This window comes from Bos mutus, chromosome 21, assembly GCF_027580195.1.
Source record: "Bos mutus isolate GX-2022 chromosome 21, NWIPB_WYAK_1.1, whole genome shotgun sequence".
Taxonomy (NCBI): Eukaryota; Metazoa; Chordata; class Mammalia; order Artiodactyla; family Bovidae; genus Bos; species Bos mutus.
This window is the reverse complement of record NC_091637.1, coordinates 46511077-46539021: the sequence shown is the minus strand read 5'-3', so window position 1 is coordinate 46539021 and position 27945 is coordinate 46511077. Positions and strand designations below refer to the sequence as shown.

Here is a 27945-nt window from a genome sequence, read left to right as displayed (position 1 = left end):
ACTCACTGCCTCTTAAGGGAAAAGCAAACGAACAACAACAAAAAAAAAACCTCGAATAAAAAACTCAGCTGCAGCATTCTTGTAATAAGAAACAGGGCAAGATGCCGAAATCCTGCCGAGAAAGTAGACCAGGGGACCACACAAAGCTGACCTTCGAGGGAGCCCCATCATTCCCGGCCGCACGGGGCCAGTATTCACCCGGTGCAGCTCCTGGGGGGCCCCTTGCCGTTCTCCAAGGAGGCTGCGGCCGGAAATTCCAGGGCTGGTCTCAACCCACCCCTCCTTTTCTCGGATCGCCCAAACCTCCCACCCTACCCGTTTACCTGAGATGCGCCCTGCACAGCCCCGGGAGCAGACTCTGCGCTCTCGCCCAGAGTTTCTCAGGCCAGACGCGCAGCCTCCACGTCAGCCAATCGCAGCTCGCTCGGAGCCTCCCAACCCCGGGTTCCTCTGTGCGAGGAGGTGCGCGCGCTCGTGAATGTCCCCGCGGGGCGCAACGGAGGAGGGGGCCAGACGCGCCCGGCGCGCGAGGATCCACGGCGATCAGGGAGGAGCAGACGCCGGGCAGGGGCAGGCGGCGCGCACCGGGCATGCGCATTTCGCGCCACTGGGGCTGTGGGGCGGGGCACCTGGGCAACAGAGCAAGCTTGGGAAATCTTCGCTGGAGTTTGGAGAAGACAGTTTTCGTAGTTAAGGTTGTCAGGTATGAGGTGAACGGCGCATTCTGTGAGACCAAATATTCCCCAGACAAAAGTTAATCTCGTTAGGGGAGGGAAACCACGTCCATAAAGACGTGTCTTGTGGCCTCAACTTGAGCGTTGTGGAGTTTCCACAGAAACTGGCGGAAATGGGATTTCCGGTTCTGTTTTTGTCTTGAGGTGAGAGGGAGAGTGGGGATGGGACTCCAGGGAGAGAAGAGGGACGTGTTGGGAAGGAATGGTTGAATGAAAAAAGCTGCAGTCGGACTCCAGTTGGGCTAGCAAAAACCAGTACCCACCTCTTAGACAAAGAACGCTTCAGACTAAAACTAGGAGGTACTTAAGAAAAAGATATGGAAGCTTAACGTTCAATATATGGATTCTTTAAGACAAAAGGTTGAACTTTCCAGAATTAAAAAATTAAGTCCTCAATTCCTGTACCTCTGTGTTGAAACGAGAAAGGATTATAGCTGATAGTAATTCAAATGTGGTTTTCCTGTACCACAGATAAGTGTTGCTTTTATAAATCTCACGTTAATTCCTTCAGACGCCACATAGTTCTTGAGAACATACCATGTGCCAGGTACTCCTCTGGGTTTGGATAATAAGCAATAGTGATGATTTCTTAAATATCCCCGAAGAATATGTATAAAATAAAGTCTTGACGGTCTCCTAAGTTAGTCGTTAAAGTTAATAAAAGAAACTTACACTTTAGTAAAAAAGAGGAGTGGGGGGAAAAATTAAAAAACCAATGTTAATTAGTTGGAACACAGTTGTAATACAAGCTCCTGGTTATTACATTGTAATGAATGCACAGGGCTTTGAAGAAATTTTCTTTTTTTATAGCTTCAGCTTTGAAATCCATTTTTATTTACTTCAGTCAAGGTCTGAATCAGATATAGATGGACAAAAAGTACCATAAAAATATAGGAGGCAAAAAGGAGAACGGGTCAGAGTAGCTGGGAAGAGCACCCTAATCGGGAAAAAAGGTTTGACTTGTGAAAAGCTTTAAGGGCAACTCAAATTTATGTTATAAAAAAAAAAAAAAAAAGAGGGAGAGTTGGTTTTCCTAGCTAGAGTAGCAAGAAATAAGAGAGAATAGTTATCGTAACACTGAGAAAAGTCAAACCAAATAATGAATTTATAAGTTAAATTTAAAAACTGTGATTATACTATTTTTCTTTGGCTAAGGGTACATTCAGTTCAGTTCAGTTGCTCAGTCCTGTCCAACTCTTTGCAACCCCATTAATTGCAGCACAACTCTTTGCAACCCCATGAATCGCAGCATGCCAGGCCTCCCTGTTCATCACCAACTCCTGGAATTCACTCAAACTCACGTCCATCTAAGGCTTGAACAACACAATCAACCACAACAGTATTAACCAACTTATCTAATTGACATTTATAGAATAGCTATTAACAACAGGATACACTTTCTTTTCAAGTATGCATAAGATATTCCAAGACAGGCCATAATTTATATCATAAATACAAATTCATTGAAAAAGATTCAAATCAGGAGTGACATTAAGAAGATGGTGGAATAGGCAACCCCAGACTCTCCTTCTCCCATGGAGACACAAATTTAACAATAATACATGGGCCAATTGCCTTTATGAGAAATCCAGAAACGTTAAGTGTGTCCCGCACCCCAGGTTAATGTGAAACCAACTGCATCAGTACCCAGTAAGAAATCTTGTAGCACTCACTTGCAAGTGACTCACCCCCAATAAAACATGATTGGGAGGAAACTCTCAACTCCCATCTTCTCACTGAGAAGAAAAAGGAGAACATATATTCAGTGATCTGAATTTTCAAGAAGGTGCCTGGGGGACTGGTTTCTATCTTCCTTGAATCTAAAAACTGACAGGAACGGGCAGCCAGTTTGGGGCTGCTAAGAACAAAGGCAATCAGTGTGCCCCAGAGTCCACTATACTACAGGCAGAAGTTAGATGGGAGACAAGTACCACAGCTTACTACTGCATCACAGAGGCCACAATAAGGCAGAAAGATCCAAAAGGAGAGTCTCAGTAGAAATTGGCAAACCTCTTCAATTATTAGATTACACACACAAGCCCAAAGTGCATGTGAGGCTTAAGATGTCTCTAGGATCTCTAGCCGGATTGATTATAGACAGTTCTTCCTGTATGAAGCCAGATCACAAAAACTGGGAGAGGTGGCTGATTTTGCAAATGTTGAAGTCCCAACAGAAGATGACAGGACATACAAAGAATAGGGAAACATTACCCATTGAAAGGAGCAAATTAAATTTGATACATACCCTAAAGAAATGGAGATATATGAATTACAAAAAAATTCAAAATAACCATCATATGGATGCTCAGTGAATTAAGACAGCACAGATAGATAACTAGTGCAGTCAGGAAAACATTATGTTAACAAACAACAACACTAACAAAGATAAACTATGAAGAAGATCTAAACAGAAATTCTGAAATTGAATTCTTGACCAGAAAGAAGAAAGAATCAATGAAATTGAATACAGAACTTTCAGAATCACTCAGGCAAGAAGAAAAAGAAGGAAGGAAACTTAAGAGAGGCTAAGGGACTTATGGAACACCATCATGTGAAACAACATAAGCATAATGAGAGTTCCAGAAGGAAAAGAAAAAGAAAGCAGAGAGCCTATTTGAAGGAATAATGACTGTAAACTCACCAAATAGGAGGAGAGAAACTGACATAAAATTCAGCAGGCTCCAAAATTCTGGAAAAAGATTTTTCCAGATAAAGTAAATCTATAGGCTTTCATCACCATTACTCCTGCCCTTCAAAAAATGCTGAAGGGAACTCTTTAAGTTGAAATGAAAGAATGGTAAACAGCAATACAAAGCCATAAGAAAAAATAAAGCTCCCTGATAAAGGTAAATTGATAGACAAATATAGAATTCTATAGTATTTGTAATCTATATGCATGAATCGCTTTTAAATGTATAAAATTTAAAACACAAAAGCATGAAAACTACAAATCTGTTAATGGATTTGCAGCATAAAAAGTCATTTTTTATGTGTGTGTCATCAACATAAAGGGTAGGACAGATGTAACCAAAGGAAAATATATTCTATATATGTATATGCATATGCATAATGGGAAAGGAGAAAGGAATCAAAACAGTTTACTATGAAAAATCCATTGGTTTAAAATTTAAAAGTGACAACAATAAAGAAAAGAATAGGAAGAAAAACTACACAGCATACAAAAAGCAGCTGAGAAAATGGCAATAGTAAATCTTATCCTGTCAGTAATAATTTTTTTTAACAATTACTTTAAACGTGATCAGATCAGATCAGATCAGTCGCTCAGTCGTGTCCAACTCTTTGCCACCCCATGAATTGCAGCACGCCAGGCCTCCCTGTCCATCACCAACTCCCGGAGTTCACTGAAACTCACGTCCATCGAGTCAGTGATGCCATCCAGCCATCTCATCCTCTGTCATCCCCTTCTCCTCCTGCCCCCAATCCCTCTCAGCATCAGAGTCTTTTCCAATGAGTCAACTCTTCGCATGAGGTGGCCAAAGTACTGGAGTTTCAGCTTTAGCATCATTCCTTCCAAAGAAATCCCAGGGCTGATCTCCTTCAGAATGGACTGGTTGGATCTCCTTGCAGGCCAAGGGACTCTCAAGAGTCTTCTCCAACACCACAGTTCAAAAGCATCAATTCTTCGGCGCTCAGCCTTCTTCACAGTCCAACTCTCACATCCATACATGCTGCTGCTGCTGCTGCTAAGTCGCTTCAGTCGTGTCCAACTCTGTGCGACCCCATAGACGGCAGTCCACCAGGCTCCCCCATCCCTGGGATTCTCCAGGCAAGAACACTGGAGTGGGTTGCCATTTCCTTCTCCATTGCATGAAAGGGAAAAGTGAAAGTGAAGTCGCTCAGTCATGTCCGACTCTTCACGACCCCATGGTCTACAGCTTACCAGGCTCCTCTGTCCATGCAATTTTCCTGGCAAGAGTACTGGAGTGGGGTGCCATTGCCTTCTCCATCATGACCACAGGAAAAACCATAGCTTTGACTAGATGAAACTTTGTTGGCAAAGTAATGTCTCTGCTTTTGAATATGCTATCTAGGCTGGTCATAACTTTCCTTCCAAGGGGTAAGCATCTTTTAATTTCATGGCTGCAGTCACCATCTGTAGTGATTTTGGAGCCCAGAAAAATAAAGTCTGACCCTGTTTCCACTGTTTCCCCATCTATTTCCCATGAAGTGGTGGGACCGGATGCCATGATCTTCGTTTTCTGAATGTTGAGCTTTAAGCCAACTTTTTCACTCTCCACTTTCACTTTCATCAAGAGGCTTTTGAGTTCCTCTTCACTTTCTGCCTTAAGGGCAGTGTCATCTGCATATCTGACGTTATTGATATTTCTCCCGGCAATCTTGATTCCAGCTTGTGTTTCTTCCAGTCCAGCGTTTCTCATGATGTACTCTGCATATAAGTTAAATAAACAGGGTGACAATATACAGCCTTGACGAACTCCTTTTCCTATTTGGAACCAGTCTGTTGTTCCATGTCCAGTTCTAACTGTTGCTTCCTGACCTGCATACAGATTTCTCAAGAGGCATGTCCAGTGGTCTGGTATTCCCATCTCTTTCAGAATTTTCCACAGTTTATTGTGATCCACACAGTCAAAGGCCTTGGCATAGTCAATAAAGCAGAAATAGATCTTTTTCTGGAACTCTCTTGCTTTTTCCATGATCCAGCAGATGTTGGCGATTTGATCTCTGGTTCCTCTGCCTTTTCTAAAACCAGCTTGAACATCAGGAAGTTCACGGTTCACGTATTGCTGAAGCCTGGCTTGGAGAATTTTGAGCATTACTTTACTAGCACGTGAGATGAGTGCAATTGTGCGGTAGTTTGAGCATTCTTTAGCATTGCCTTTATTTGGGATTGGAATGAAAACTGACCTTTTCCAGTCCTGTGGCCACTGCTGAGTTTTCCCAATTTGCTGGCATATTGAGTGCAGCTCTTTCACAGCATCATCATTCAGGATTTGGAATAGCTCAACTGGAATTCCATCACCTCCACTAGCTTTGTTCGTAGTGATGCTTTCTAAGGCGCACTTGACTTCACATTCCAGGATGTCTGGGTCTAGGTCAGTGATCACACCATCATGATTATCTGGGTTGGGAAGATCTTTTTTGTACAGTTCTTCTGTGTATTCTTGCCACCTCTTCTTAATATCTTCTGCTTCTGTTAGGTCCATACCATTTCTGTCCTTTATCGAGCTCATCTTTTCATGAAATGTTCCTTTGGTATCTCTGACTTTCTTAAAGAGATCCCTAGTCTTTCCCATTCTGTTGTTTTCTTCTATTTCTTTTATTGATCGCTGAAGAAGGCTGTCTTATCTCTTCTTGCTATTCTTTGGAACTCTGCATTCAGATGTTTATATCTTTCCTTTTCTCCTTTGCTTTTCGCTTCTCTATATTCAAATATGTAGATTGGCTAAGTGGATGAGGAAACAAGATCAACTATATGTTGCCTACAAGAGACTCCCTTTAGAGCTAAGGAAACATTAAAAGTGAAAGGAAGAGAAAAGATACTGCTTACAATCAGAACTTGCAGAGAGCAGGAATGGCAAACTTCTGTCCGATAAAATAGTTTTAAGACAGAAACTGTCACAAGAGACAAAGATGGACGTTATATAATAATAAAAGTGTCAATTCACCAACAAGATGTAACAATTTATAAATATAAATTTGATCATCGAAAAAGCAAGAGAGTTCCTGTGGATGTTGGCAATTTGATCTCTGGTTCCTCTGCCCTTTCTAAATCCAGCTTGAACAACTGGAATTTCACAGTTCACGTACTGTAGAAGCCTGGCTTGAAGAATTTTGAGCTTTACTTTGCTAGTGTGTGAGATGAGTGCAGTTGTGCAGTAATTTTAACATTCTTTGGCAGAGTTCCAGAAAAACATCTATTTCTGCTTTATTGACTATGCCAAGGCCTTTGACTGTGTGGATCACAATAAACTGTGGAAAATTCTGAAAGAGATGGGAATACCAGACCACTGGACATGCCTCTTGAGAAATCTGTATGCAGGTCAGGAAGCAACAGTTAGAACTGGACATGGAACAACAGACTGGTTCCAAATAGGAAAAGGAGTTCGTCAAGGCTGTATATTGTCACCCTGTTTATTTAACTTTTATGCAGAGTACATCATGAGAAACGCTGGACTGGAAGAAACACAAGCTGGAATCAAGATTGCCGGGAGAAATATCAATAACGTCAGATATGCAGATGACACCGCCCTTAAGGCAGAAAGTGAAGAGGAACTCAAAAGCCTCTTGATGAAAGTGAAAGTGGAGAGTGAAAAAGTTGGCTTAAAGCTCAACATTCAGAAAACGAAGATCATGGCATCCGGTCCCACCACTTCATGGGAAATAGATGGGGAAACAGTGGAAACAGGGTCAGACTTTATTTTTCTGGGCTCCAAAATCACTACAGATGGTGACTGCAGCCATGAAATTAAAAGATGCTTACCCCTTGGAAGGAAAGTTATGACCAGCCTAGATAGCATATTCAAAAGCAGAGACATTACTTTGCCAACAAAGTTTCATCTAGTCAAAGCTATGGTTTTTCCTGTGGTCATGTATGGATGTGAGAGTTGGACTGTGAAGAAGGCTGAGCACCGAAGAATTGATGCTTTTGAACTGTGGTGTTGGAGAAGACTCTTGAGAGTCCATTGGACTGCAAGGAGATCCAACCAGTCCATTCTGAAGGAGATCAGCCCTGGGATTTCTTTGGAAGGAATGATGTTAAAGCTGAAACTCCAGTACTTTGGCCACCCCATGGGAAGAGTTGACTCATTGGAAAAGACTCTGATGCTGAGAGGGATTGGGGGCAGGAGGAGAAGGGGATGACAGAGGATGAGATGGCTGGATGGCATCACTGACTCGATGGATGTGAGTCTGAGTGAACTCCGGGAGTTGGTGATGGACAGGGAGGTCTGGCATGCTGCGATTCATGGGGTCACAGAGTCAGACACGACTGAGCGACTGAACTGAACTGAACTGAACTGAACCCCTATGGCAGAAAGCCATGAGGAACTAAAAGGCCTCTTGATGAAAGTGAAAGAGGAGAGTAAAATAGGTGGCTTAAAGCTCAACATTCGGAAAACTAAGATCATGACATCTGGTCCCATCACTTCATGGGAAATAGATGGGGAAACAGTGGAAACAGTGTCAGACTTTATTTTTGGGGGGCTCCAAAATTATTGCAGATGGTGACTGCAGCCATGAAATTAAAAGACGCTTACTCCTTGGAAGGAAAGTTATGACCAACCTAGATAGCATATTCAAAAGCAGAGCTATTACTTTGCCAACAAAGCTCCGTCTAGTCAAGGCTATTTTTTGTCCCGTGGTCATGTATGGATGTGAGAGTTGGACTGTGAAGAAAGCTGAGTGCCAAAAAATTGATGCTTTTGAACTGTGGTGTTGGAGAAGACTCTTGAGAGTCCCCTGGACTGCAAGGAGATCCAACCAGTCCATTCTAAAGGAGATCAGTCCTGAGTGTTCATTGGAAGGACTGATGCTAAAGTTGAAATTCCAATATCTTGGCCACCTCATGGGGAGAGTTGACTCATTGGAAAAGACTCTGATGCTGGGAGGAATTGAGATGGCTGGATGGCATCACCGACTTGATGGACGTGAGGGGGAGTTGGTGATGAACAGGGAGGCTTGGCGTGCTGCGATTCATGGGGTCGCAAAGAGTCAGGCACAACTGAGCGACTGAACTGAACTGAACATTAGAATGCCTTAATATATGCAGCAAACATTTACAGAACTGAAGGGAGAAATAGATTGCAATATAGTAATAGGAGACTTTAATGCCCAACTTTCAACTACAGGTAGGAGAGCAAAACAGTAGATCAAATAAGGAAACAGAAAACAGAAAACTTGAACAACACTATAGACCAACCTAGCAGACATATGACGGAGAAGGCAATGGCATCCCACTCCAGTACCCTTGCCTGGAAAATTCTATGGACTGAGGAGCCTGGTAGGCTGCAGTCCATGGGGTCACAAAGAGTCGGACATGACTGAGGAACTTCACTTTCACTTTTCACTTTCATGCATTGGAGAAGGAAATGGCAACCCACTCCAGTGTTTTTGCCTGGAGAATCCCAGGGACGGGGGAGCCTGGTGGGCTGCCATCTATGGGGTTGCACAGAGTTGGACACGACTGAAGTGACTTAGCAGCAGCAGCAGCAGCAGACATATGAACAACATTATACCCAACAACGGGGCTTCCCTGGTGGCTCAGTGGTAAAGAGTTTGCCTGTTAATGCAGATGATTTGATCCCTGGTCCAGTAAGATCCCCTAGAGAAGGAAATGGCAACCTACTCCATCTTCTTGCCTGGAAAATCTCATGGACAGGGGAACCTGGCAGGCTTCAAGTCCATGGAGTCACAAAGAGTCAGAAATGTTCCATTTCCAAGATATGTTAAGTCAGAAAACAAGTCTTAATAAATTTAAGAAGTTTGAAATAAAGTACCTTCTCCAATCACAAATGAAGCTAGAAATCAACAACAAAGAAAATAGGAAAATCTGCAAAGTATTAACCACTATTAAGTAAATCCCATGGACAGAGGAGCCTGGCAGGCTACAGTCCTGGAGTCAGACTTGACTGAAAGGACTGAGCATGAGCACAATACCAAAACTATGCGATGCTGCAAATGGAGTACTAATTGGGAAGTTTATAGTAGTAAATGCTTCCATCAAAAAAAACCCAAAAACCTCAAGTTGACAACCTAACTTTAGAACTCAAGGAACTAGGAAAATGAAGCCAAACTAAGTCCAAAGTTCAAAAAAGAGAAGAAATAATAAAGATTAGAACAAAGATAAATGAAATAGACTAGAAAGACAGCTTTTAAAAAAATCAATGAATCCAAAGTTGATTTTTTTTAAAAGATCAACAAAATTGATAAGCTTTTACCTAAACTCAGAAAGAAAAAAGAAGAGGACTCATAACTAAAATTAGAAATGAAATAGAAGACATTGCCACTGATGTGACAGAATTAAAAATGACCACAAGAGCTCATGGTTTCATTGGGGGGGAAAGGAGGAAGCAGGGAGAGGGGTGGTTGAGGGAGGACCTGCCGCAGCTTCTGCTACCGCTGCCGTAAATCCTGACCTGCAGCTGCGGTGGAGCCTCTGCGAGAAGGTTAGCGACGGGAAGGCGAAGGCGGATATAAATAAACTCAATATTGGTGGTAACATCTAACTGCTGCTGTAAGTGAGAGAGTCCAAGCCTAGTAAGAATGTCTAGCTACAGGAGAATGAAATCAGAGGACTGTGCTTAAAGTCCCAAGAGAGCTTTCTCAATCAGTCTTATCCTGCTAGAACTTGAAGCACCACTCAAGATATGTGGTGATATCCATGGGCAATACTACGATTTGCTTCGAGTTTTTGAGTAGAGTGGTGCCATCCGGCCAGAAAGCAATTACCTGTTTACTGGGGACTATGCACATAGGGGAAAGCAGTCATTGGAGACTATCAGCCTCTTGTTGGCTTACAAAATCAAATATCCTGAGAAATTTTTTCTTCTCAGGGGAAACCATGAATGTGCCAGCATCAATAGAATTTATGGATTTTATGGTGAGTGTAAAAGAAGATATAACATTCAACTATGGAAAACTTTCACAGCCTGCTTTAACTGTTTATTGATAGCAGACATTGCGGATGAGAAAATATTCTGCTGTCATGGAGGTTTATCACCAAATCTTCAATCCATGAAACAGATTTGGCGAATTATGTGACCAACTGATGTACAAGATCAAGGTCTTCTTTGTGATCTTTTGTGGTCTGACCCCGATGAAGATGTCTTAAGCTGGGGTGAAAATGACAGAGGAGTGTCCACATTTGATGCAGAAGTGGTTGTAAAATTTCTCCATAGGCATAATTTGGATCTTATATGTAAAGCCCATTAAGTGGTTGAAGATGGATATGAATTTTTTGCAAAGAGGCAGTTGGTCACTCTGTTTTCCGTGCCCAATTGTAGGGAGTTTGACAATGCAAGTACCATGATAAGTGTGGACGAAACACATCTGATGTGTTCTTTTCAGATTTTAAAGCCTACAGAGATGGCAACCCACTCCAGTACTCTTGCCTGGACAATCCCATGGACGGAGGAGCCTGGTAGGCTGCAGTCCATGGGGTTGCTAAGAGTTGGACATGACTAAGCATCTTCATTTTCACTTTTCACTTTCATGCATTGGAGAAGGAAATGGCAACCCACTCCAGTATTCTTGCCTGGAGAATCCCAGGGACGGGGGAGCCTGGTGGGCTGCCATCTATGGGGTCGCACAGAGTGGAACATGACTGAAGCGACTTAGCAGCAGCAGCAGCAGCAGCAGAGAAAAAGAAGCCAAATGCCACGAGACCCGTAACACCTCCAAGGGGTATGATCACAAAGCAAACAAAGAAATTGATGTCATTTTGACACTGCTTAGTTGGGACTTGTAACATATAGTATATAACCTTCATTTTTTAAAACTGTAATGTGTATTGGTCAACTTGCTCAAACAGTGTTTTGGGGGCCCCCCCTTCACCATTTTTTACTTAAGGAATGGTATTTGCTGGTTATAACAGCAAATGAAAGACTCTCCACTCCCAAGGAAAAATGTTTTGTTTTGTTTCTGTTCCTTTTGAAAACAACTTTAATGAGGGTGTAAAAGCTGTACACTTAGAACAGTGTACCCTAAGTGGTGAGTGTACAACTGATATTTTTTAATTCAGTACAGCCCCTGAATAATGTAAATGCTCATTTTCTTTAGGATATCAAGAGCTCTAGGGTGCTCAGTCTGTACATGTTATTGTCATAAAATGCATACTGTTGGATACAAACCACTGTGAACTTTTTTGTTTCAAAGGGACTGTTTTTTTTTTTTTCCTTCTCATTGTCTTATCATGTAAAACTACTTTTTATAGCTATCAACATAAGGAGTAACTTTCAACTTGCCAGCATCACTGGTATGTATATTTAATTAAAGCACACTTTCCCCTGTGGTATACTTAAAATGACGGTTAAAGCCATTATTTTTTTAAAAATGACGGTAAGAGACAAATATGAACAGTTATGTGCCAACAAAATGGATAACCTAAAAGAAGTTGATAAATTCCTAGAAAAACACAACCTACCAAGATTGAATTATGAAGAAATAAAAAAATCTGAACAGATCTATAACTAGTAAGGAGATTGAAGCAGTAATCAAACCTCCACAAAGAAAAGTTCTGGACCAGAAGGCTTCACTGGAGAATTCTACTAAACATTTAAAAATTAGCACCAATCCTCCTCAAAATTCCAAAGAATAAAAGAGGAAGGAACACTTGCAAACTCATCCTGTGAGGCCAGAAGTACTTTGATACTAAAACTAGATAAAAAGAGGAAACAACAGGCTAACATCCCTAATGAACAATGATGAAAAAAATCCTCAGCAGAATACTCCCAAATTGAATCCAACAGCACATTAAAATGATTATTTACCATGACCACGTGGGATTTTTATCTGGAACAAAGGCTCTATTCAACATATCGAAATCAATCAACATTAACGAAAGACAAAAATCACATGAGTATCTCAACTGAAATCAGAGAAAGCATTTGACAAAACTTGACACTCTTTCATTATTTTAAAAAAGACAACAAACTAAGAATAGAAGAAAGTTATTTCAACATAATGGGCTTCCCAGATGACTCAGGGGTAAAGAATCAGCCTGCCAATGCAGGAGGCTCAGGAGACAGAGGTTCAATCCCAGTCAGGAGATCCCCTGGAGAAGGAAATGGCAACCACTCCACTATTATTGCCTTGAAAATGTCATGAACAGAGAAGCCTGTATAACTATAGTCCATGGGGTCACAAGGAGTCATATGTGACTGAACTTGCATGCACACATCTCAATATAATAAAAACCATGTATAAAAACCTGCAGCAAACATCATATTCAATGGTGAATACCTAAAAGCTTTTCCCTTAAGATCAGGAACACAGCAAGGATGCCCACTGTCACCATTACTATTCAACATAACATGGGATTCCTAGTCAGTTCAATTAGGCAGAAAAAATCAATATAGGCATTCAAATTGGAAATAAAGAGGTAAAATTAACTCTTTCTGTAGATGATATTATTTTAGATGAAAATCCTAAAAGTTCCACAATGAAATTACTACAGGTAATAAAAAATTTCAGCAAAGTTTCAGGATATTAAAATCAATGCACAGAAATCAGTTATATTTCTGTACACTACCATTCTAAAGGAGATCAGCCCTGGGTGTTCTTTGGAAGGAATGATCCTAAAGCTGAAACTCCAGTACTTGGCCACCTCATGCGAAGAGTTAATTCATTGGAAAAGACTGATGCTGGGAGGGATTGGGGGCAGGAGGAGAAGGGGACGACAGAGGATGAGATGGCTGGATGGCATCACCAACTCGATGGACATGAGTTTGAGTGAACTCCAGGAGTTGGTGATGGACAGGGAGGCCTGGCGTGCTGTGATTCATGGGGTTGCAAAGAGTCGGACATGACTGAGCAACTGAACTGAACTGAACAATGACCAACGTGAAAAGGAAATTAAGAAAATGATTGCACTTAGTATGGCATGAAAAAGGATAAAATAATTAGCAATAAACTTAGCTGAAGAGGTGAAAAACTTGTATACTGAAAACTGTAAGACATTTCTAAAGAAATTAAGAAGATGCAAATAAATGGAAAGACATTCATGTTTGTGAACTGGAAGACAGTACTGTTTAAATGTCCATACTACCCAAAGTGATATACAGATTCAGTTCAATCCTTATTAAAGTCCTATGGCATTTTTTACAGAAGTAGGAAAAACCTAAAATTCATATGAAACCACAAAAACCTCTGAAGCAATCTTGAGAAAGAAGGACAAGGTAGAAGCCTCACACTTCCTGAACTCAAAGCATACTATAGACAACTGTAATTAAGTGGCATTGTCTGTGTCTCTTCACACAGTCTTCCTTCTATGCATGTCTTCCTGTGTCTAAATTTCCCCTTTTTATAAGAATACACATTGTACTAGGGTCATCCTAATGAGCTTATTTTAATTTGATTATTCTATAAATACCCCATTTCCAAATGAGGTCATATTCTGAGGTACTTGGAGTTAGGGCTTCAATTCATCTTTTCTGGAGGAGACAATTCAGCCCATAACAATAACTTGAGAAACATCAAAATGAAAACACAACATGCCATGGTTATGGGATGCAACAAAAGCAGTGCTCAGGACATTCACAGCTGTAGATGACCATATTAAAAAAGAAAACATCTCAAATCAATAGCTTAACCTTACACCTTAGGAAATTAGAAAAAGGAGAGAAAACAAAACCAGCAGAAGGAAAGAAATATTATAGCAGAGGTGAATGAAATAGGGAATAGGGAAAATAATTGGCTAAACCAAAAGTTTGGTTCTTCGAAAATGTTTTAAAAATGTCAGAACTTTACCTACATTGACTAAGAAAAAGATAGAAGATGTTATTAAAATCAGAAATGAAAGTGAAAACATCAAAACTAGTTCCATTGACTAAGAAAAAACCGATGTAATAAAATCAGAAATGAAAGTGGGGACATTATTACTGGCCTTACAGAAACTGAAAGAATTTTAAGAGAATATAATTGGCATACAATTGTATGCCAACAAATTAAATAATTTAGATGAAGTGAACACATTCATCAAAATATACACATTACCAAAACTTACTCTAGAATAGAAAATATCAACAGACCTATAATAAGTAAGCAAAGTGAATCAGTAATTAAAATCAATCCATTAAAACAAGTTCAAGACCAGATGGCTTCACAGGTGAATTCTACCAAATATTTAAAGAATCAACAGTGATTCTACTCAAACTTTTTCCAAAAATAGAGAGGAGAAAATACTTCCTAATACATTCTATGAGACCAACATTTCCTTGATACTAAAGCCAGAAAAAGATATCACAAGAAAAGTACAGACCAATATCCTTTATGATGCAAATATACTAGCAAACTAAATTCAAAAGCATATTAAAAGGAGTAAGCACCATGAACAAACAGAATTTATCCCAGGAATAAAAAGGTGTTAAGACATGATAGAATCAATCCATATAGTACATTTCATATTAATATGACAAAGGAAAAATACCTACATGATTATCTTAATAGATGTAGAAAAAGCACCTGACAAAATTCCACCTCATTTCATGTTAAAACACTCAGCAAAATAGGAATAGAAGGAACACTTCCTTAACCTGATAAAAAGCACTTATGAAAATTTCACAGGTAACATATTCATGTCAGGAACAAGACAAGGACACCTAGTTTCATCACTGCTATTCAGCATTGTACTGGAATTCCTAGAGAGAACAATTATGTAAGAAAGAAATAAAAGTTCTCCAAATTGGAAGAGAAATAAAACTATTTCTATTTGCAAATGACATGATTCTATGTACGAAAAAAATCACAAAAAATCCACCAAAAATTAATATATGAATTCAGCAGAGTTGCAGGTTACAGGATCAAAATACAAAAATCAGCAGTGTTTCCATATACCAGCAGTGAATTATCCAAATAGGAAATTCTGAAAAATCCTCTTCCTACAGCATCAAAAATAATAAAATACCTAGTAATAAATTTAACCAAGGAAGTGAAAGGTGTGCATACTACAGACTTCAATGCAATGTTGAAAGAAACTAAAGACATAGTTAAATGGAAAGGCATCCCATATTCATAGATCATAAGATTTAATATTGTTAAAATGGCACTTCTGTCCAAAGTCATCTGCAGATTCAAAGCAATCCCTATCAAAATTCCAGTGGCCTTTCTTGCATAAATCAGTAAGCTGATCCTCAAGTTCATATAGAATTGCAAGGGGCCTCAAATAGTCAAGGCAATTTTGGAAAAGAAAAAGAAAGTTGGAGAACTTATGTGTTCTGATTTCAAAGCTTTCAAAGCTATATTAATTAAATAGTGAGGTTGGGGCATAAGAAGAGACATACTGACCAGCAGAAAGAATAGAGAATCCAGAAAGAAACCCAAGTATCTATGGCCAATTGATTTTCAACAAGCATTCCAGACCATATAATGATTATCTTCAACTCTTGGACTTCATCAAGATTAAAAACTTGTGCATCAAAGGATACTATCAAGAAAGTAAAAAATGGAAGAAACATTTGCAAATCATATATCAAATAGAGCTTAATATTCAGGATGCACAAACAACTCTTACAATTTAATAACAAAATACAAACAGTCCAACCAAAAAAATGAACAATGGGCTTTAATATATTTTTTTTGAAAGACTTACACATGGCCAATAATCACATGAAAAGATGGCCAACTTCATCCATCATTGAAGAAAAGCAAATCAAAGCCACTATGTGATACCACTTCACATCCTCTGGCCTAGGATGGCTATAATTTTTTTTCAAATGGAAAATAACAAGTTTGGGGAGGAATATAGAGGCATATATATGTATACTTAGGTTCCAATAATATCTAAAGTATTCAGAATGAATTCAGGCAAAAGTCACTTAACTTCTGTGCCAGAATTTCCTCATTTGTGAAAGTGAAAGTGTTAGTCGCTCAGTCGTGTGTCTGACTCCTTGCAACCCTGCCAGGCTCCTCTGTCCATGGGATTTCCCAGGCAAGAATACTCAAGTGGGTTGCCATTTCCTTCTCCAGAGTATCTTCCAGACCCAGGGATCGAACCCAGTTCTCTTGCATTGCAGGCAGATTCTTTACCATCTGAGTTACCAGGGAAGCCCAAAATGTATCTGAGAGTAAGCAACAGCTTTTCTAGGAATTATTTTTAAATTTATATTCATTATAAACAGCCCTGTGTGTGTGTGCTGTGTTCAGTCATATCTGACACTTGGTGATCTTCCTCATTTGTAAGATGAGAATATTTCAGGACTTCCCTCATGGCCAAATGCTTAAGAACCTGCCTGCCAATGCAGGGGACTCAGATTTCATCCTTAGTCCCATAAGACCCCACATGCTGCAGAACAACCAAGCCCACGTGCCTAGAGCTTGTGTTCCACCACAAGATAAGTCACTGCAATGAGAAGCCCAAGCACAGGGATAGTGTGAATGAGATAGTGGTTTGTAAAAATCTTAGCCTAGTGCCTTGCATAAGTAAGTATTACATGAATATTGTAATTATTACAATTTGCTAGGCAGTCTGACTATGGCCTGAAGGTTGCAGATTGCTCTTCACTTTTCTAGAATCTCCCTGATTTCCCTCTGGTCTATTCTCTTATTTATTTTTTCTAATTTGTTGTGAACCAAAATATTAGATGTCCATCCTATCAACCTTTCTAGAATTGGGTCTAAAATTAGTTCTAAGTGAAGGCCTGGGAAGCTTCCAGGTGCAAGTAAAAGGATTTCTGCATGTTGATGGCTCATAGGTTTTAACTATACATTCACAGTTACCTCTTAAGTAACAGAACTCTGTAAATAAATGGCCTCTAAGTGTTGTTCTTATCATATTACAATAATATATTGAAAAAAACTTCCCAAGTAATTATTTTGCTCATACAGCCCAGTTAAAGTCCCTTGGAACTTAGAACTGCTCTGTTAGGCGATAGAATAATCTAATGCATCAGAACCTAGGATCGGTCTTAAATAAAATGTTGCTTTGGTATCTGTAAACTATAAATCACTGAGGACTTAGAGCAGTGATACTCAGACCCGCAGATTTTAAAGCACCTTTCATTTGCACACAGCGTTTCTTTAATATTTCTGCAAAAGAATACCTGAGAATAATATAGGTCTTTTGAATCATTCGAGAGTTGAAATCTCTTCTACTGGTCAAGATTTCTTAACGTGGTATCCACAGAACATTCTTCCCAACTTCCCACCCCATTCCATGAATGGGCTCTATGCATGCCAAATTCTGCATTTGTATGTCTGTGTGTATATACAGTGTGTTTTAACATCTAAAGAAGAGTCTCTAGCCTACAATGTCTATGTATCTTTTAAGGAATAGTATTTGTAAATGTGGCTCCAGTCACAGTACATTGAATACCATGGGATTATATTGCATTTTCTAGTCAGAAACTGATGAAGGTAAACTTTAGACTTGAGGAAAACAGAATCTTTCAAACTGAGAAATACTATAATTTTAAAGTATAGCTCTTGGTTCCTAAACTTTTTCCCAAACTGTGGTTGACACTGCCAGTTGTTTAATGTTTTTCCCTTTTTCCCATAATGGTGTATAAATATATATATATATATATATATTTTTTTTTTTTTTTCTAGACACATTGTCACCCAGCAAAATAAATACTACCTTTCCCAACCTCCCTCATACTTAGGCATAGCCCTTGTGGCCAAGTTCTAACCAATGAGATTTATGTAATTTGGAGGGTTTTCTTTATCCATTTTACTTTTTTCCTCTCTGCAGGCCTGAGCTTTATTTTGGCTTACAATTGTGTCATTACCTGAGAGCGAAATAAATTTCTATCTCATTTAAGTCACTATTATTTTGGCCTTGAACAGTAGCTGATCCTATGGCACAATACAAAAACTTTATTCCAAAAAGACATTGAAGAAATTGTCAGATACTTAAGTTCAGTATCTATTTTTTAATCTTTATTGAATTTGTCACAATATTGTTTATGTTTTGGCCCCCAGGTGTATGGGATCCTGGCTCCCCAATCAGGGATGGAACCCTTACCCCCTTCATTGAAAGCCTTAATCACTGGACCATCAAGGAAGTCCCTTCAGTAAGTATTTTAAGGTTCCTAAAAGTTTAGTTTCTAGTCACTTGGCAAACTGATAAATCCATAATTTAGCTATGTAGTTCTCAACCAAGATCAAGTAAATAAATCAATAATTAAAAAATATAAGCTTGATACTTTGGCAGTTTTACTCTAATATCAGGACATTACACCATTATTTAAAATAATAATAGAAAGAGTAATGTGATGGATTGTGTCTAGGGAATCTGAAATGGTAGGTCAAGTAAACTTTGCTTTTCCCACTGCTAACCTCCCAGGGTTCCACTACTGGCCATGGGCAACTTTGGCTGCAGGTAAGAGCTACGCCCCATTATCAGAGCTCTGAGCATAGTGGGTACTTGTTGACTGTGGATTACCACTGGCTGACTCCTAAACTCCAGAATGTTCTTATACCCAGGTCCTATCTTCTCAGCTCATCTAGAGGTATAGGATTAGACCACCTGTGATATCAGGTCTTTTTTTACTCAAAGAAATCTATTCTAATGCAGAGAGGTTAAAAAGAGATAGCAATTTTCTAAAAGGATATTTGGAAAGAGAGAATCTGGGAGTCTCACGACTGAATCCTTGGGATCCTGAAAGATTGAGGTCTGAGTGAGACCTCAAACTTGCATCTACCTCCTCAAGGTAAAATATTCATAGATTATGATATTTATGAAAAAAAAAAAGATATTCTTGGAAATGATGAATGATGTCAAAAAGCTGTCTTTAAATCTTGACCTGGGAGTACTGCTGTATTTCCTGAAATAATCTAGGGAAGGGAAAAATTTACTTACATTGCAACATGATGTGATCTCTTTCATTAGATTATATACTCTAGGGGGGATTTTAACTGTAATATTGTCAGAGCATAATGCTGACACGTAGAAAACTCTCAATGAATGAATGTAGGATTTGCTTCCCTGTGTGCCTTGGGGTTTAATAGTATGTAATAATCCAAAAAATTTATTTAATTGAAAAAATTATCTACTTATATACAAAATTAATTTTGGTAGCATTTAATTATTTTAGGTTTCAGTATGACCAAAGGTAATTTGGCCTGTGATTAACATTTAAATCTATAATCCCATGGCTCTTAGAAGAAGGAATCCTGGAATTGAATCCATCTATACCAATAACTTCTGGTGTGATCTTGGGAAACTTAGTTTCCTCAATGGAAAATGAGGGAAATATTTTCTCTGAACTCTGAAATTCTGATTTTAGTGCTTAGTATATAATAGGTTCTAAGTATTTACTGAATGAGTGATTCTATGTTATACTTAAGGCCTCATATTTAATTAGTAAGAAATTGAAACATTGCTTAAAAGCTTTTACTATATCTAAATAGCAAATATTTCTGAAAACTACTTCTTGGTAAGCATATTCAAACTAGGTAATTTTAATTAAATATGAGAAAATTTGTTTTTGTACATCTGACCACAGAAGTAATAAGTCTCTCCAATTGCTCACTGTCATTATTATCAGCTTTTAATAGTTCAACCTAAGAATTAAAGACAAAATATAAAACCAATTACTGTATTTTGTACATTTAATTGGAAATCATATATATTAAACCTTGTTACATATACTGATATTCAATGGCCTTCAAAAATAGCAATTTTATATGGTTCAAACTGAATATATTTAGTACTGAATACCGTGTTTAAGAAATAATATGACAAAAGGGTTCCAAAGTTTCTCCTCCCTTTTAGGCCTATCATTTCCTGCCTGTTAGGGGTGTGGCAGGTACTTTCCTAAAATTTGAGAATCTTGTCTCTCCTACATAGCATCAACTTGTGGTTTAAAAATAGTATATATATCCTAGTATTTTTGTTTTGCTAACTATCCTAAGGAGAAGGCAATGGCAACCCACTCCAGTACTTTTGCCTGGAAAATCCCATGGATGGAGGGGCCTGGTGGGCTGCAGTCCATGGGGTCGCTAGGAGTCGGACACGACTGAAGTCACTTAGCAGCAGCAGCAACTACCCTTAAAGGCTAGTATGAATAATTAATCGCTTTATAGAGAGAATATACTGGGAGTTCCTTAATGTTCCTTGATTATTTAGGTCAGTGGTTCACCAACTTTAGCATACATAATAATCATTGGAGAACTTATTCAAACAAAGTTTTCTGAGCCCTATACCACAGATTGTGATTCAGTGGGTCAGGACTGGAACATGAATCTGCTTTTCTTACACACACATTACACGGATGCTCACGGATATTAGGTATAGAAGCGACTTATTTGTAATAAGGCCTTCCCCCCACCCCTTTGGTCTTTCAGTAAATAAAACTCAAGTTGATGAGGTATGAGATAAATTCCCTTAAGCCAAAACCGCTTCTTAGAAAAGTACTACATTAACTCAATTGTAAGATAACCGTAAACTGGATTTATTTTGACTTAGTTGCTGTCAATTTCAGTTCTACAGTTTCAGGACAACTAACTCCAAGGAATTCAGTCACCTGTTCCTTCTTTAGAACTGCACTGTGTTCTGGCTTTCCAGAGGGCAAGGGTCGCCGGGGCCCTGCCGATGAAGTTCTAGGCCACAGTCACTTTTTTTACTTGCCTTATCAGAGGCAGAGCGTCCAGCTTGACAAACTCTGCAGAAGGCTCCCGATAGGGAAACCCGTGAGCGCCAATCTAGGAGACCAAACCGACCCGCTGCGGTCGACCAACCCAACCCCGGGGTCCCTGGGTCCTCCTCGGAGCCCAGAGAGACAGGAGTGGGGAGAGGGAGCCCCTGAAGGAGAGCCACAGGCAGGTCTCAACACGCCGGAGATCACGCTGCTAATCTGTGGTCCAAACCGCCCGCCGCCTCCGAGCAGTCGTCGGATTGCCGCCCCCCAGGGAGCCACTCGGCCCAAGAAGCAACACAGCCCCAGCTCTCTTGCTCCAGAGAGGCCCTGCAGGCCGGCATCGAGGCAGGCGAGCTCGCCCCGGCATCTCAGCCCACGCCGTGGTCCACTGTCTTGCGAAGATGTCGGCTAAGCCCTCTGTCGGCTTCGTGAACGAGGCTTCTCGGCAGATCCTGGCCGGTGGCTCTGCTGGTAAGGCCGCTCCGCCCGGCCGGGGGCTAGTCGCCTTTCCTTTCGCGTGTTCCGAAAAACCTTTCTCCGACAAGTCTCCCCACCATAGTAAACTTCTTCCTATGCCTTCCGCGCTCCGGGTTCAGAGCCTGAGTAGCCCGAGCCCGCGGAGCGCGGGAGTAAAGAAAACCGGGATCAGGCGGCGGGCCCCGGGTGTCCCAGGTCAAGTCGCCGCGGCGCCCGCGCCGGCCGCTCTCGAGTTCCCCGCATTCTGTGTTCCTAGCCTGGAAAGCAAGGTAGGCAGCAGTCCCGAGGCCTGCCGCTTTGAGGAGGTCTTTTAGCCTGGCTGGCTATTGTATTTGAAATGATTCAGTTTGCGTTAGACTGAGTTGTGCTATCCACTATAGCCTCTTTTTCCCCCAGCTAACTCAGATCTTACAGATTTCTACCTCCCTCGTTAAAGTATGTGCCTCGGGACTCCACAGGTTTTCTTACTGCATCCTGTTTCTTGCTTGCAGCTATTCCTGCCTTAATAAGCATATTAAAATCAAATGAAAATGTTGACGCATATAAACACCTTTGATATAATAGGCTCACAGTAATTTATGGAGAGTTATGCTGTAGGGAAGAATCTTTAGGAAGAAATCTGTTATAACTAATCATGGAAGTAATTACTAAGTGTGGCTAAGAGAAAGTTACTAACTCACTAGTTACATTATGTGAATGTATTTTAAAGATATTTTAAAATATGAATTATGAATTGATTGAAAATTTAATCTTACAAATTGTGATACATATTATTATGAATATATAAAATAATTACTGTAATTCACTCATCACCATAAGACATTTTTTTAAACGTACTTATTTATTTATTTAGCTGCTCTGGACCTTAGCTGCTGCATGTGAATCTTTAATTGTAGCAAGGGACTTCATTATTTGCAGCAAGTGAAACCTGATTCCCTGACCAGGCATGGGACTTGCGCCCCCTGCATTGGGAGCACCAAGTCTTAGCCACTGGACCACCAGGGAAGTCCCAAAACATTTTTATAAATGTAAATATCCCTTAATAAATTATGGTAATGCTAGTAAATCATATTAAGATGACTGAATGTCTAATATCTACCTTTGACTAGCAAATTTTATTTTCAAAAAAATTTGAACTTTGTATAAAGGACTGTTACAAATTATGACTATTTATCATCCTGTCACAAGTTCCTTGCATCTAGGAGGACCACAAGCAGATGTATCACTTACAATCCACACTTTTCTAACGATGACATTTCATTAATATGGCAATCAAGGCATTCATTTCTTATATGTTATTATACTTTGTCTATTCATTATGTTGTCAGCGCCCCCACTTTCTACTTTTTAGTTGTTCCCGGTAGTGATAATGAATTTGCACCAATTTACTCACCATTTTGGTCAAATTCCACAATGTCCAAGACTGTCAGCTGTCCTTGATTTGCTTGATTCAGAGTCCACAACCCTTATTAAATAAAACTCAGCTGGCCCAGGAGGGAAATATAGTTAATTGGTGAACATCCTAACTTGTGACTAGTGATTCATACGTGCATTTGTGCATGCTCAGTTGCTTCAGTTGTGTCCAACTCTTTGCAACCCCACGGACTGTAGCCCGCCAGGCTCCTCTGTCCATGGGATTCTCCAGGCAAGGACACAGGAGTGGGTCGCCATGCCCTCCTCCAGGCGATCTTCCCTACCCAGGGGTCGAATCTGGGTCTCCTGGGTCTTCTGCATTGCAGGCGGTTTCTTTACTACTCAGCCACCAGGGAAACAGGAGACTGACTTGCTTTTTTTCAATTCCAGTGTAGGATGCTGGGGTGAGACTCAAAATAATCCAGTATTGGGTAGGGGCCCACCTCTGTACCAATCAGCTGTAGCCAATCCCCACTAGGAGGGGTGAGAATCTTAGGGCAAATTATTTTCCAAAGAAGTTGAAACACATCATGAGATGGGCAATTGGTGTCTTTTGTAATGATATATGTGTGTCTTTTGTTAAAAGATGTTTATAATATTTGCATTTAAAAAACCAAATGATGCACTGGCAGTTGCTTGGATAATACATATCTGAAGACTTGTCTTAAGTTTGTAGCTATAGCTATTATATTGTTACCAATGGCAACTTTGTTTTACATGATGAAAAGTGAAAGTGAAGTTGCTCAGTCCCGCCTGACTCTTTGCGACCCCATGGACTGTAGCCTGTCAGGCTCCTCCATCCATGGATTTTCCAGGCAAGAGTGCTGGAGTGGACTGCCATTTCCTTCTCCAGGGGGGTCTTCCCGACCCAGGGATTGAACCCGGGTCTCCTGCACTGCGGGCAGATGCATTACCATCTGAGCCACCAGGGAAGCCCAGTGATGAAAGCTGTGCTCAAGACAGTATACACAGAGTAGGCTCCTAGTTTGCCTTCTCAGCTTCAAGTAATAGCCTAAAATTGAGGTGAGGGAATATAAGCCAGTGATGATAGCTTCAGGAAGATCAGCAAGGCTAACACTTCAGAGAGGTTAAGGATGAGATGGAGAAGAGGCCATTGGATTAGTATTCAAAGTGTGATCCATGGATGAGCAGGAAGGAGGAGCCTGGTAGTACTTGGAAGCATGTTAAAAATGTAGGACCTCAGGCTAAGCTTATTGCAGACATACCATATCAGAAGCTGAGTTTTAGGAAAGTCCTCAAGTCACTAGTTTATTCTTTCAGGTTTTAGAAGCACTGCTTTAGAAGACTTGAGAAAAGAGATTCCATAGAGTTGGAGCCAGGTTGAAGTAGGTTGCAAGTTAAATCTTTCTTGGCTTTCATTGCTGACCGTAGAGAGAAGAACAAGTTCTGTCCTCCTTACTTGTGTGCTGTCAGTTTAGCTTTCAGTCTTATTTTCCTGTCCTCTGCCATACGTTCCATTTGGTTTCTGCTCAGTAGATCTGCTCACCATACTTGAATGCTGCCTATACCTTTGCACCTTTATTCCCAATGCCTGGAATGTCTTTTCCTAATTTTATCTACCTATTTAAACTCTGTGAAACTCTCTGACAGAATGTGGTCCACTGGAGAAGGGAATGGCAAACCACTTCAGTATTCTTGCCTTGAGAACCCCATGAACAGTATGAAAAGGCAAAATGATAGGATACTGAAAGAGGAACTCCCCAGGTCAGTAGGTGCCCAATATGTTACTGCAGATTAGTGAATAACTCCAGAAAGAATGAAGGGATGGAGCCAAAGCAAAAACAATACCCAGTTGTGGATGTGACTGGTGATAGAAGCAAGGTCCGATGCTGTAAAGAGCAATATTGCATAGGAACCTGGAATGTCAGGTCCACGAGTCAAGGCAAATTGGAAGTGGTCAAACAGGAGATGGCAAGAGTGAACGTCGACGTTCTAGGAATCAGTGAACTAAAATGGACTGGAATGGGTGAATTTAACTCAGATGACCATTATATCTACTACTGCAGGCAGGAATCCTAAAAATCCTAGGAATCCTAAAACTGAAACTCCGATACTTTGGCCATCTCACGCGAAGAGTTGACTCATTGGAAAAGACTCTGATGTTGGGAAGGGTTGGGGGCAGGAGGAGAAGGGGACAACAGAGGATGAGATGGCTGGATGGCATCACCGACTCGATGGACGTGAGTTTGAGTGAACTCCGGGAGATGTTGATGGACGGGGAGGCCTGGTGTGCTGCGATTCATGGGGTCGCAAAGAGTCAGACACGACTGAGCGACTGAACTGAACTGAACTGATTGAAACTCTGCCCATTTTCAAGGCCTGACTTAAAAATCATTTTCTGCATAAATGCTCCCAGATGGCCTTGAGGCCACATCCAGTTTTAACATTCTCATTAGCATTGAATGATACAAGTAATAAAAATAGCTAACATTTCTGGAATAAATACAAGGGCCATGCCCAATGCGAAGCTTTACATGTATCAACATTTTAAATCCTCACCACACCTTCAGAATGAAGAAACTGATACCCAGAGGGCATAATTCACTTGCCTGTGGTTGCACAAGCATGCAATCATTTCTAAAGGAATAGGATAAGAGAGGAACTAGGAAAATACTATTCTCACTGGCAGATATTTTTAGAAGTTGGAGAGATCAAGTCTGCTATCCTTTATTATCTATCTTTTATTAGTTTACATCCCTTGAAACAACTTTTATCTACAAATACAATCCTTATAGTCTTTCTGCTGCATCATAATATCTTGCTCTCTCCAAATAATTCCATGTGTACAGGCACAAGATTATCATTTCTCATTGCATTTAGGGCCTCTATGTGCAGTAGGGCAGATTGTGGCCTGAAAAAGGGCTTTGTCCACTTGAGCAAGTGGGAGCTGAAATCGGGCCTGTGGTCTGAGTCATAATCTGTGTATCCAAGAGCAGAGATGAGCCCAGTCCCCTGGGGCCCCCATCATTCCATGGTTTGCTCCCAGTGTGGCTCTGGGAAGTTTCCCTTTTATCTCTTTTTTGAAGCCAGGAGCATGGTTCCATCTCAGACCTTCCCCTTTTCCCATGTGGGCACTTCCATGTGTTTCCAAAGCTTATGGGGTTTTTATTTCCCATGTCATGTGAGTGCCTTTTAGGCCCCCTCAAATGGGTATTCTACCCAAGTTCTCACAGGGCTCTGGCATTCAACTTTACAATTCTCCCAGATCTCTAACGAAGTCCCCTGGCCCCTGAGAAACCCTGCTCTTGCCCAGACCTATCAGGCTCCCCCCAGAGGGCACACCTAGATCCTGTCCACACTGAATTTTCTTCATGGTGGCATCACTAGGACCCTTCTCCTCCTGCCTCCCCAAATCTGACACTCATATTCCTTGACCTCTGCAGGTCTCACTCAGAATTCTTCTTAAGAATTCCTAAGTCTCCTCCATCTGTCTTTTACATGATCACCATTCCAGCAGAACCCTGATTTATTTCCCCAAATTTCCAGGCTGTTGTTTCTTCCTCTCCAGCATCATCCTAGTCCTCTGTATCTTGTAAGCAAACATCCTACCACAGCTTCAATCACTGTTTTTATTTTGTTCATCGTGCTGGAGATGTTTGAGTCAAATTGTTTAGTCAAAGTATCTCAGAAATAAGTTTTCCAGTTTTGCACTAAACACAGTTCAACTACTTTGTGTAGTTTATCTCATTAATCATCTTCAAGGGATCAAGTGAGAAAATGAAATGAGAGACTTTTTCTGGAGGAGAGAAACCTGGGATTCATAGATAGACTCCTGGGAGATAAACTATTGAGCGTATATGTAAAATGTACTTTATATTGATGGAAGAGAGTTCAAGGCTTTCAACCCAAAAAGGTCACTAAAGAGGTAGAATAATTTCAAATCTTATTTTCAAAACTCCTAATCTTATATACCTTACATATCTCCATTTTCACAAGATTTCTACCTTTCTACCTTTCTACCCTAACCCCAAACAGTTAAAATACAGTTAAAAGAAATGCCTTAATAGGCAGTGTGTATACTAGTAGTTCTCTGGATTTTAATTTGGACTTGGTAATAAAAGGGCTGATGCACTGGGGGGGTAATCAAGGTTAAAATTTTGATCAAGGAGAATTCTTTTTCAGCATGGGTGCAAAGGGGATACACATGTGATTTGGATAAATGGCACCTTTGGAAATTCAGGATTTGGCAAACTGCATTTGCTTGATAATAAATAGCAGGTTGTAGAGAAACAGGTGAACCTTTATGACACATCAAAGGGAGGCTGGAACCCATTATCTGGGTAATTAGGGAGGAAAAATTCCCCTTATTTCAACCACATAGGAGGAAGCAACTCTATTGCTCAAATTAATTATGAAATACCTTTAAAGGATATGTTTTAATTGAAATATAGTCTGTCTCAAAGAAAATCTAGTTCTCAAAAATATGAACTTAAGAGCCAATAAAATATGAATTACATGGGACATTTCAGAGGGTTTATTTTACTGTCCTTCACTGAAACATGTTTTAAAACTATAAGTATTGTATGTGGGCACAAGTGATATAAGAACATAAAACAACTTTACACATTTTAGATACGCCTTGTTAACCAGGCCTTCCTCACCTCCCTGCCCCCGGCCCTGTGTCCCACCACTGTCTTGACGACAGCATCTCAGACCATTGAGAAGCTATGTTTTAGGTATAGTACAGTAGGTGCTCAGAAATGTTTGTTGACTGTATTAATGAATAGATATCAGAAGCCCAAGCCATAGAATATTATTCTTGGGGTCCTACTCTGAAGAAAGATAAGTATTCTGGGATTCTAATAATCAGACAACTGATATTGCAACAATATTTTCTTTCAACAATATTTTATTTTATAGTAGTTGTTTGATAAATGACGTGAAAACATTCAGGTCTGCACTCTCTGCCACCTTTTTTTTGGCTGAGAGGCCCATGATCACTTTTAATTTTTATTTATTTTATTTTTGTCTGTGTTGGGTCTTTGTTGCTTTGGATGGGCTTTATCTAGTTATGGCAAATGGGG

The 27945-nt window shown here is 40.2% G+C and overlaps 2 protein-coding genes and 1 pseudogene across 8 annotated transcripts in view; 2 read left to right on the top strand and 1 right to left on the bottom strand.

The window, feature by feature from the left end:
• The window catches only part of MIPOL1 (mirror-image polydactyly 1), a 360714-nt gene extending 337796 nt beyond the window's left edge, over positions 1-22918 (bottom strand). For 3 of the 5 annotated variants that reach the window (XM_070358757.1, XM_070358756.1, XM_070358758.1), the window contains exon 1: positions 324-559. Coding sequence is in view for 2 of the 5 variants with exons in the window: in XM_070358754.1 (XP_070214855.1) it covers positions 22881-22883 (3 nt within the window). In the remaining 3 variants the exon portion in view is untranslated. Of the gene's footprint in view, positions 1-323; positions 560-22880 lie in introns of those variants that run through there. The other 2 variants (XM_070358754.1, XM_070358755.1) reach the window with 2 other exon arrangements.
• Positions 102-11158, top strand: LOC102273108 (serine/threonine-protein phosphatase PP1-gamma catalytic subunit pseudogene; annotated as a pseudogene).
• Positions 21267-27945, top strand: part of SLC25A21 (solute carrier family 25 member 21) — a 526466-nt gene continuing 519787 nt past the window's right edge. For 2 of the 3 annotated variants that reach the window (XR_011461727.1, XM_005891791.2), the window contains exon 1: positions 21267-21481. Coding sequence is in view for 1 of the 3 variants with exons in the window: in XM_005891791.2 (XP_005891853.1) it covers positions 21412-21481 (70 nt within the window). In the remaining 2 variants the exon portion in view is untranslated. Of the gene's footprint in view, positions 21757-27945 lie in introns of all 3 variants that reach the window. The other variant, XM_070358760.1, reaches the window with a different exon arrangement.